General features: G+C 43.1%; 1 protein-coding gene across 1 annotated transcript in view; it reads right to left on the bottom strand.

Moving 5' to 3' along the window:
* Positions 1-11,925, bottom strand: part of LOC143298664 (uncharacterized) — a 103,458-nt gene that overhangs the window by 70,901 nt on the left and 20,632 nt on the right. Inside the window, exons 3-10 of the mRNA XM_076611547.1 lie at positions 9,930-10,383; positions 7,370-7,481; positions 6,673-6,794; positions 4,177-4,394; positions 3,109-3,185; positions 1,834-1,943; positions 784-919; positions 243-316 (exon numbers count right to left, since the gene is read on the bottom strand). Of these exons, the coding sequence (XP_076467662.1) occupies positions 243-316; positions 784-919; positions 1,834-1,943; positions 3,109-3,185; positions 4,177-4,394; positions 6,673-6,794; positions 7,370-7,481; positions 9,930-10,383 (1,303 nt within the window). The remainder of the gene's footprint in view (positions 1-242; positions 317-783; positions 920-1,833; positions 1,944-3,108; positions 3,186-4,176; positions 4,395-6,672; positions 6,795-7,369; positions 7,482-9,929; positions 10,384-11,925) is intronic.

The following is an 11,925-nucleotide window of genomic DNA, read 5'->3' as shown; positions in this document are numbered from 1 at the left end:
TCATCTTAAGGTACCTTTGATTTTAAACCATTTTTTACCATTTTAACCTTGAAGGAAAAAAATGTATTTCGTGAAATTCTTTCCCTGTGTGTGTGTGTGTGTGTGTGTGTGTGTGTAGGCGCACGCGCGTGTTCTCGAGTATAGGTGCAATCGCATATCCTTCTGTGGGGTGAGTATGACTGCACACGCCAACATGTGGAATTCACTAGCAGATGACGGAATGTTTTATCATGGACACTGACCTGAAAATCCCAGCCAGACAGATGGAAGTTTGTAATAAATGAGCCTCTGGGCAATAAACATGTGCTCGTCCATACTGTAACAGAAATCATTGAATTAAAAAAGCTGTGGCAAAAACAACAACAACACAAAAACAAAACAAAACAACCCCCCCCCCAACTTTTTTGACGACCCGAGAGCCTTACATGTGTCCCTTCTACAGTCACTGAAGAAATCACAGCTCACACTCACGTTTCTACACACACACACACACACACACACACACACACACACACACACACACACACACAAGCACACACACACACACACACACAAGCACACACACACAAGCACACACACACAAACACACAGACAGACAGACACACACACACAAGCACACACACACACACAGACAGAGACAGAGACAGACAGACACACACACACACACAAGCACACACGCACACAGACATACACACACACACACACACAAACGCTCACGCACACACACAACAACCATCCCACTTCCCCCCCCGCCCTCCCCACACCCACTGCAGGGGACGTCACCTGTTGACGATAAGCATTTCGGACCCCTGGTTGTCACAGTGGCGTTTGGCCAGGAACCAGGTGGTGCCCCCCAGTGAGGAGGTCAGCACCTGATAGCACCGCCCGCTGTGCTCCTCCCACCCCCCAGGGCACGTGCCTGCAGCGTGTTCACACAACAGAATAGAGCCGAACCGAACAGACCATAAGACAGAACAGAACCCACGAAACAGAATACACTGCCTTATTGTCGTGAAATACGAAGATCTGTAAGTCAGTTTCACCTTAAGAATATAGATAATTTATGGGAACCAGCGTATCTCGATTTCTTTTTTTAAAAACAAATCTAACATCGAGTAGAGAACTTAACATCTAACTTTTATGTGTATCTTGAACTTGGGCGCAGGAAGTATGAGCGGAAGGAACAATGGAAAGTGGAGTGATGGCCTGGAGGTAACCCGTCCGCCTAGGAAGCGAGAGAATCTGAGCGCGCTGGTTCGAATCACGGCGTAGCCGCCGATATTTTCTCCCCCTCCACTAGACTTTTAGTGGTGGTCTGGACGCTAGTCATTCGGATGAGACGATAAACCGAGGTTCCGTGTGCACTTAGCGCACATAAAAGAACCCACGGCAACAAAAGGGTTGTTCCTGGCAAATTTCTGTAGAAAATCCACTTCGATAGGGAAAACAAAATAAAACTGCACGCAGGAAAAAATACGAAAAAAATGGGTGGCGCTGTTGTGTAGCGACGCGCTCTCTCTGGGGAGGGCAGCCCGAATTTCACACAGAGAAATTTGTTGTGAAAAAAAAGAAATACAAATACAAACCTGTATTTATCCATGAAAAACAGCAAAAAACGTGACCACGAGTACTGTTAAATCAGGTGCTTTTTCACTTTCTAAATTCGTGACTACACACAACAATTCTCTCTCTCTTTTCAAAGAAAAATCATACACAGTTTGTACTTTTTGTGTGCACAAGCACCAAAAGTTTAGTTCCAACACACAGACACACTCATTCACACAGACACACATACACACTCATTCACACAGACACACAGACACAGACACTGACCGTAAGGTTTCTGACAGATGAACTGTTTCTCATGGTGACAGACGTCGGTCTGGTAGCGGAGGGCATCAGTGATGGTGGTCACCACTTCCACGCACGTGTTGCCTGGCTCGCTGTGTGCACGTGCAACAGGTCAAAGGGAAATCTATGTGCGTTTCTTTCTCGGTTTCTTTGCTTCACTATATTTTCACCTCACACGGTTATAGACCCATCTTCACAAAAAGCAACACTATTTGCAGTTTTGTACATAACTTGAATGTTTATCATTTTTTTCCTAATTCTACAGAATTTGTCGATTGATAATTGCTTTCACGCTTCTTATATTTTTTACGTTATGCATTTATTATTCACAGCGAAATGTCTATACATTGACTGTTGTGTTTTTGGTGTGTGTGTGTGTGTGTGTGTGTGTGTGTGTGTGTGTGTGTGTGTGCGCGCGCGCGCGTGTGTGTGTGTGTGTGTGTGTGTGTGTGTTTACCCAACCACGAAATGGACATATGATAAAAAAAAAAAGTATTTATGTTTCAATTATTTAGATATGTTAAACATTTACAGAGGCTGATGACTGCATGAAAAATTAGGAACAATTATAGGAAAGCAAATCTAACTCGAGCATAAAACATCACCACACCAAAGAAAAACATATTACAATTTTGCACTGTATAGTTCAACGATTTGTATTTGTCTTCATCATAATCTATGTCATTCATGTGTGTATTGTTTTCGTTTGTGTGTGTGTGTGGGGAGGGGGGGGGGCGAGGGGGGGCTAAGGGGGGCATTGGGGAGGAGGATAGGGGGGTGGGGGGAAGGGAGGGGAGGGAGGAGAACTGTTGTTTGCAAGAACAGATTCATGTGTACATTTCTACGGATCGTAACAGCCATGTTGGTAATCCACCCTGATAGAAGGATTAGTTCTCATTCTACTTCATGTTTCGCTCTCGTTTATTTTTATTATTATTTTTACAGTTTGGAATCTCCACAGAAACACTTGCACGACTGGTTTATCTAATATCTCCACAAATTCATTCACATGGCTTATCTCCCATGTCACCAGAAATACCAACATGACTGACTTATCTCCCTTGCCCACAGAAACACTCACATGACTGACTTATGTCCCATATTTATAGAAACACCAATATGACCGTCCCAAGAAACACTCACATGATTGACTTATCTCCCATGTCCCAAGAAACACTCACATGATTGACTTATCTCCCATGTCCCAAGAAACACTCACATGATTGACTTATCTCCCATGTCCACAGAAACACTCACATGATTGACTTATCTCCCATGTCCAGTTGAACGTGAGACTGGGATCCATTCACCATCATCAGTGTGCCGGGGTGAGTCTGAAACAGCAGACCTGGACTTCAAGTAAAGTGTGTTCATTTTCTTCCGTTTTCGATAGAAGTGATTGGTGATGAATTGTACTGCTTCAATTTGAAACAACACCCACTTGTACCCCCCTACATCCCCAAAGAAAAAAGAAAGAAAAAAAAGTGTAAACATTTCTCAAAGTATCGTGTTTAACACAGTCAATACCACATAGTCCTCCAATTCTTTTTTGTCCTCATTTGCTCATTTACTATGTCTATCGTTTGTTATTACACGGTAGATATTGACGACAATTTGAACGATTTTTTTTTTATATTAAAGAATGGTTTATTTCGCGCAGTAGAATTCGGTGTTCAGAGATTAATCACATCTTTAACACTCACCTGTTACATTCCAGAAAAGAAAAAAGTCCAGCCTTTTACAAGAACATCTTAGGAACTGTGAACAAACAGCCTACAACGGACATCTTGACAGATCAGGGGAAATAAGCAGTGGTATAATTAACAGTCAATCAAAATATCCGATTTTTTAACGATGCATTCAATAATCTTACAGACTGAGACAAGTTTCATTTCCAAGCAATGCCCGTATTGTTTTTCTTTAAGCTTTCATTTTCTCTGTCATTCACACAAGTCCTCTAGCATCCTGATTAATATTTATAAACAAAGTCTTCTATAAGTATTTTGTACATTTGAAACTTTGAGACAAAAGCAGTTCTATGTTTAGAAGTAGCAAAGTGTTCACACCCATTCCTTCTTACGCTCAATAAATCACTTCAGAACCGTTGACTGCCTTACGCATGGCCTTCACAGTTCACTTTAGTAATCACCCCCCCCCCCACCCAACACACACACACACACACCCTCCCTCCGCCCCCCCCAACTCCCTCCTCACCAACCTCCCTCTCCCCCTTCTAACGTATCTCGAAACTCTGCCCAGCTAGAAATCTGTTGTAACTGTGTGAACATCTTCCTGCAGACCCTGTCACGCCCCACACGCACTCACAGTGTCCGACACCCCGAGCCAGACATGAGTGACGCTGATCCGACAGGACAGCAGGCGGTTGATGACGAAGGAAGACGTGCCGGGGACGTACAGGTCCCCGCTGTGACGTCGACACTGCAGGTGTGCGTCACTCCAGCTGCTGGTGACGTTGAACAGCTTGAAGCAGGCCCCGTTGATGTCCTGCCACCCGTCGGCCTCGTCACACCTGTCGATGTAGGCTGCACACCACGGTGTGTGGTGAATGGTGATGGTGATGATGGTGATGATGATGGTGGTGATGATGATGGTCATGATGTTCATGATGATGATGGTGATGGTGGTGATGATGGTGATGATGGTGATGGTGATGGTGGTGATGATGATGGTCATGATGTTCATGATGATGATGATGATGCATAAAAATTGATAATGATATGATGATGATGCATAAAATTGATGATGATGATTATGATGATAATAATGTAGAAAAAAATGATGATGATGATGATAGTGATGGTAACAATAGTTTTCAACAAAACAACAGACTGCAGCCTGTGCAAAGAGACTGAATCTAGTAACCCATTGCCACTCTTTCCTCAACACATACATATATTATTAACAAATAGTAATGAGTGGTAACTCTCTCCGTTCACAAGGTACACAACTTCAAGTCAGTGCTGCTTACGCTACCGATTCAGCTAGCACACAGGTAAATACAAGGTACCCAGACACTTCCCCGATCATCTGACATGTGCACACAGCAGCAAAGATAGAAAGAATTGTTTGTTAACATAAGATAAGAATAACTTTATTATCTCCAACTGGAGAAATTTGGTCAGGTGCATTATCACAACATAGACAAGTAAACAACATGGGGACCATAACTGTAAAAGCCAACAACAGCCCCAACAAATATTACGAAGATACAAATGTAAAAAATATCACGTACATCGTTTCATACATACATCCACACACTGCAGGTAATAACTAGTATTCTTAATGTAAAAACAGAAAGAATTAAGAAACATTATTTGAATATAATTATAAACATAGCCTACTATACTGCACATTGATTATAATAGACAGATAAGATAAGAATAAAGATGAATTGCGGAAAACCACAACCAGATAATCAGCACACACCCGCACCGCACCCCCCCCCCTCCCCCCCCCCCCCCCCACACACACGCGCGGATAACTTGATCAAACAAGAGTAATAAACATATGTTCTCAAATAAAAGCATTTCACATATTCGCTTTTAAAAACGTTGCAATTAATTATTACATCGTAATTATTAAACAGAAATATATTTAGAATATGGACGTTAGCATCAGACATATTCATTGTACATTCATCCTGCATATTGCACATTATTCTTCCTACATATTGCACATTCATTATAACCAATTGTCACGTTTTAAGCTCAGTAAACACACACACACACACACACACACACACACACACACACACACACACAACTAGAACAAGGTACAGCCTATCATGCACGGACTTTCACACGTCTCACATGAGAGTGCGCGCGCGCACACACACACACACAGTTCTCAAGAATTTAAAAGGTGGATTGAACGTGGAATAAAAGTCTTCAGAGCTCTGGATTTCAACTTAAAAGTTCTGTAGCGTCGTCCTGATGGCAATAGCTCATAATACTTTGCTAAAATATGGGTGTCGTCAGTTGCTATCTGCCTGCTTTTTTTAACCACTCGACTTTCATACAGCTCTTGCATACTAGCTTGTTTCACTCCCACAATTTTACTGCATACACTCATGACATCGTTCAAAACACGCTTACTCCTCACTCCCAAACTTCCATACCAGCACATAAATGAAACTGTAAGCACAGACTCGATACAACATCGATAATAACTTTGAAGAATATTTGAATTTATACCAACATTTCTAAGCTTCTGTAAACAAAAAATTCTAGATTGACATTTCTTATGAATGGAATCAACATTTCTGTCAAAAGTTAGCTTATTGTCTAAGATGGTCCCTAAATATCTATATTCATTGACCCTCTCCACTGTTTGACCATCAATAACAAGGTCAGCTGCAGGCAAGGGGTCTTTCCGAAAATCTATTAACATTTCTTTTGTTTTCAATACGTTGAGATCCAGATAGTTTTTCTCACACCAGGAACAGAACTTTTTAATTTCACATATATAGATATATATTCTTTCTTTGTGTTTTTCTCAAAAAACAGTTCTGAAGTAATAAACACAAAAACACAACATGCTTGAAGTCCAGGTCTGCTGTTTCAGATTCACACTGGCACACTGATGATGGTGAATGGATCCCATTCTCATGTCTTCGTGTTAATATATAAACATGAATCCCGCCCTCTCTCCACTCGCTCACACGCTGACAGGCAGGCGTGCACGTGGTCAGAAGCATGTAGTTTTCATTTACAAGACAACTCAAACGCTCACTAATTCAGACACCGTGCAAAAGACCCACTGCCTCAGGCGTGGAAGATAGTGTCTTCCCCTCACACTTACAAAGGGAAGCTGGACGCTTGCAGAGGGGTCTGTTCAGCTGATCGCAGGATTCGAACTCTATGCTCCCCGTGTCGGGGCTCCATGACGAGCATTGCTGACCACTCTGGCCTCGAATGATGTGCCTGTGAAAAGATCAAATAAATCAAGGCGAACAGACAGACAGAATAGACATGGTGCACGCTAACGTCTCCTTACATACACACATAATATATGCAAACTTGCAGACAAGTGAGAAAAAATTGATCAAACCTACACATGAAAGCACTGAAAATATAAACTTTCAAACGAAACAAGATGAAACAACCTCAAACTCAACCATCCAACCAATCAGCTAGCCAGTTCAATGCCTTATACTCGCGCTAAAGTCATCAATATAATCCTTTTATTTACAAACGTGATTTCATCTGATATCGTGATAAACGGATAGAAAGAAGAGTATTTAGGAAATGAAAAGAATGGAGAATGGGTGAAAGAAATGACAGTTACAATGTGAGGAATAACATAGAAATGTTGGCATGTATACAGGTTTCATGAATATGACAAAAGCAAGAACACACGCGCACACACAGAGCGCACAAAGCGCGCGTTCTTTCACGCATACTTCAACTCGCAGCCACAACTCGATCCTTCTCTCCATTACATTCCATTCAAAGAGGAGCACATGTTATCTGACCAGACAGCAGCAGGGAGTACATACACAGAGGTCCAGAGGGAGAACAGAGTGCCGTCTGACCAGCGGTACGTCTGACCCACCCGGTGCAGACCAGTCCAGTACTTGGCAGACTGACCATAGCTGGACTGGCTGGCCGCTCTCAACAGTGATCCCACAGCACGCTGCAATGACAGAGTGTGGCTTTTTGGTGTGTGTGTGTGTGTGTGTGTGTGTGTGTGTGTGTGTTTTGTTTTCTCTTTTTTTTTTAATACAAACTCTACGATTGGCTGCTAACAGGCCTGATTTCTTGACGTTCGAAAGCTTGGCTAGGATGGAAACGAACAAGGCATTACGCTTAAAAAAAAAAAAAAAAAAAAGAAAAGAAAAAAAAAGAAGCTTTTCTTGTTTTACGTTGATGACACAACGGTCTCTGCAGAAGCAACAAAGCAACTACAGACTGCTTAAGATGCGAAGTCTTACTTTTGTGAAAACTGGGATTAGCAAAATTGACGTATCTAAACGAAAGTGGTTTTTTTTCTTTTAAAATACGAAATGCCCGGGTACCCCCCAATTTTTCTGCAGCGGAAGATAAGTTGACACTGTCTGGCTTGGAATATTTGGGTGTTATAATGATAAATTAAAGGTAGCTTAGAACCATCTTCATGACAAAGCACCAAGAAACTAACAGAAAATGACGTCACCTTTCTGGAACAAAACAGAAATGTTCGACAAAATGAGTGTTCTGATATTGCTATAATTAAGTGTAAAGTATAGTACCCTGATTTGACTGATTTGGTGACAAAGTTATAAAGGGGTCGTGAGGATGGTTTGTGGTGGGTGCGGGGGGGAGGGGGGGGGGGGGGGGGGGTGTAAGGGGGGGAGGATTGTAGATTTTTTAAATATTTTTTTTACATTATTTGTATTTGTATTTCTTTTTATCACAACAGATTTTCCTGTGTGAAGTTCGGCTGGTCTCCCTAGGGAGAGCGCGTCGCTACACTACAGCGCCACCCTTTTTTTCTTTTTTTTTCCTGCGTAGAGTTTTATTTGTTTTTCCTATGAAAGTGGAATTATCTTCGGAATTTTGCCAGGAACAGCCCTTTTCTTTTGTTGCCGTGGGTTCTATTACGTGCGCTAAGTGCATGCTGCACACGGGACCTCGGTTTATCGTCTCATCCGAATGACAATCCTTATATTGTATTGCATTATATTACTTTTTGCCACAACAAAATTTTCAGTTGTTATTTTCTTTGCATGCAGACCATGGAACTTCGGTTTCTCTCGTCCGGAAGGCAAGCACCCAGACCACCAACCAACATGTAGTGGGAGGGGAGGGGGGATAACAAATCTCGGATGGTATGGCTGGGGGTGTGGGTGGGGTTCAGGAATCTAACCCGTGGACAGTCTCTTCATGCTACCACCCCATCTCTTTACAATGATCACTGATAGTAAATAGACAGAACAACTATATCTCGACTGGCTATAATTTTCCTACTGCCACCACCACCACCACCACCACTGCTGCTGCTGCTGCTGCTACTACTACTACTATACGCAGGCAGACAGACAGACAGACACACACCAAAACTTTACCAAAAATGAAAATGTCAACAAGTCAAAAGATCACATGGAATTCAAATGAACAAATATTTTTCTCTTGAGATTTTGCATATGTGATGATTTCATTGCGACAAACTTGATATGTGACCCCGGTACACTTGGTAATAAAGACATATTCTATTCTATACTATTCTATATAGTTCATCTAATTGAAGGGAAATGTTTCGGCGAAAATGAAAATGTCAACGATAGCATAGAAGATCATAAGGAGTTTAAACAAACGTATGTGTTTCTCTGGGAACTTGGAACAGCTGATAATTTCCATTGTCACAAACTTGGTATATCTTCTTACACTTTTAACAACAACGGATAGCGTTACTGTCGGCATACTGTTCTTACACACCAGTGAAGGATAGTGTTATTCTGAGCACAATGTTCTTACTCATATAACAACGAAAAGTAGTGTCATTCTTAGCACATTGTTCTCACGCACATAACAGCTGAGGGTAGTGTTATTCAAAGCACATTGTTCTTGCATATATTACAACGAAGGATTGTGTTATTGTGAGTACAGTTCTTACACAGATGACATTCGTGGAAACAAACAATGTGGTCCTTTGTAATCGGTTGAGTTATAGGCAACAAAGACAATCGCTTATTGAACTGTACAGAACAAACATTCCAATGCAAGCGAAACATAACATAATTCTCATTTACAGACTGCTGATTGAGTTTCACAAGAAGAGTATTTTGTTTCGACACATAATTTTCGTTCTTACAGATTTTACAACAGAAGGAACAACCAATGTGGGCCGACACATTTTACATCATTACGTCATTCATCCTTGACAAAACAACCGAAAATTTTGATAATTATTGTGGCTGGTTTTGTTTTTTTTTTTAATTTTTATTTTTATTGTTGTGTTTTCAAACATATATAACACCACTGGAAAAGGGGTAGTATTATTCTGAGCAAACTGTTCTTTCATGTACAGCAACAAGGGAGAATAATAGTATTATTTTCAACATAAATTATCGTTCTTACACATAACTACCGTTGACAAAAAGAACAGAAGTGTTCTCACGTATTCCAGGGTGGACATGACGGAGACCAGGGAGGCGTTGTACAGCCCACAGAAGGCCACCGCAGCCGCCTGCTCCACTGCCGTCCTCTGCAGCAGGTAACAGTTCTCCCCCCATGACTGCCATCCGCTGGGACAGTCACCTTGTACACCTGCTGGCAGGCAGACAGGTGCCAGAGTCAGGTAGGTGGATGGGTAGTGAGGTGTGGAGGACTGGGTGGGGGAGTGGGGGTGGTGAGAGGGATGTAATGGCATCAGCATCACCAGCATCTCACAGAGAGACAGGTAGGTGGATGGGTAGTGAGGTGTGGAGGACTGGGTGGGGGAGTGGGGGTGGTGAGAGGGATGTAATGGCATCAGCATCACCAGCATCTCACAGAGAGACAGGTAGGTGGATGGGTAGTGAGGTGTGGAGGACTGGGAGGGGAGTGGGGGTGGTGAGAGGGATGTAATGGCATCAGCATCACCAGCATCTCACAGAGAGACAGGTAGGTGGATGGGTAGTGAGGTGTGGAGGACTGGGTGGGGGAGTGGGGGTGGTGAGAGGGATGTAATGGCATCAGCATCACCAGCATCTCACAGAGAGACAGGTAGGTGGATGGGTAGTGAGGTGTGGAGGACTGGGTGGGGGAGTGGGGGTGGTGAGAGGGATGTAATGGCATCAGCATCACCAGCATCTCACAGAGAGACAGGTAGGTGGATGTTTAGTGAGGTGTGGAGGACTGGGAGGGGAGTGGGGGTGGTGAGAGGGATGTAATGGCATCAGCATCACCAGCATCTCACAAAGAGACAGGTAGGTGGATGGGTAGTGGGGTGTGGAGGACTGGGAGGGGAGTGGGGGTGGTGAGAGGGATGTAATGGCATCAGCATCACCAGCATCTCATAGAGAGACAGGTAGGTGGATGGGTAGTGAGGTGTGGAGGACTGGGTGGGGGAGTGGGGGTGGTGAGAGGGATGTAATGGCATCAGCATCACCAGCATCTCACAAAGAGACAGGTAGGTGGATGGGTAGTGGGGTGTGGAGGACTGGGAGGGGAGTGGGGGTGGTGAGAGGGATGTAATGGCATCAGCATCACCAGCATCTCACAGAGAGACAGGTAGGTGGATGGGTAGTGAGGTGTGGAGGACTGGGTGGGGGAGTGGGGGTGGTGAGAGGGATGTAATGGCATCAGCATCACCAGCATCTCACAGAGAGACAGCCTGTAACACAGCGCGGTGCATGGGTAAAGAAGCCCCCCCCCCCCCCCACACCCCTCCAGGCCCCCAACTACGCCTCCCCCACCCCCTGCCCACCTGCCCACCTGACATGCACAGATGAGACTTCACCGCCATGGACGTTTTCATCCGTTACATCACCAGGGGAGTCTTTGGGGTCTGATCCATGGTAAACTTGTTTTCCGAGAACCCCAGTTGTGTGCAGAGTGTATGTCTGTGTGTGTGTGTGTGTGTGTGTGTGTGTGTGTGTGTGTGTGTGTGTGTGTGTGTGTGTGTGCGCGCGCGCGCACGTGTGTGTGTGTGCATTTTTAGTCATATCATACAAATGACTAAGTTAGTAAGCGGAAAAAAGCCAAACGTGTACACTATCAACGACAAAACAATTCAATAAATAATTAAACAATTTCAATATAAAAATAAATAAAAATCACCACTTGTTCAAAACTGCTAAGTGCATTATGCGTTTGGGGGAAAACCGATATATCAAACAAACTGACTACAAGAGAAGCAAGGCGTTCAAGACTCACATGTAATACACTCTTCATCCAGTAAAAACGTTCTTCTAAATCTATTTTTAAAAAGTGAGTTCAAAGAAACGAAACAAACATGTTCTTACGTGTCCGATAGGAAGGGAACTTTTTTTCCCCAAAATCATTGCAGCAAACGTGTCAGTGCTTTTGTACAAGGGTTATTATTTTTTTCATCTTTGTCTCTTTTTTTTATATTTTATAATCGTCAGTAAGT

Source organism: Babylonia areolata, chromosome 24 (genome assembly GCF_041734735.1).
Source record: "Babylonia areolata isolate BAREFJ2019XMU chromosome 24, ASM4173473v1, whole genome shotgun sequence".
Taxonomy (NCBI): Eukaryota; Metazoa; Mollusca; class Gastropoda; order Neogastropoda; family Buccinidae; genus Babylonia; species Babylonia areolata.
The sequence above is the reverse complement of the archived record's forward strand: the minus strand, read 5'-3'. Positions and strand labels throughout refer to the sequence as shown.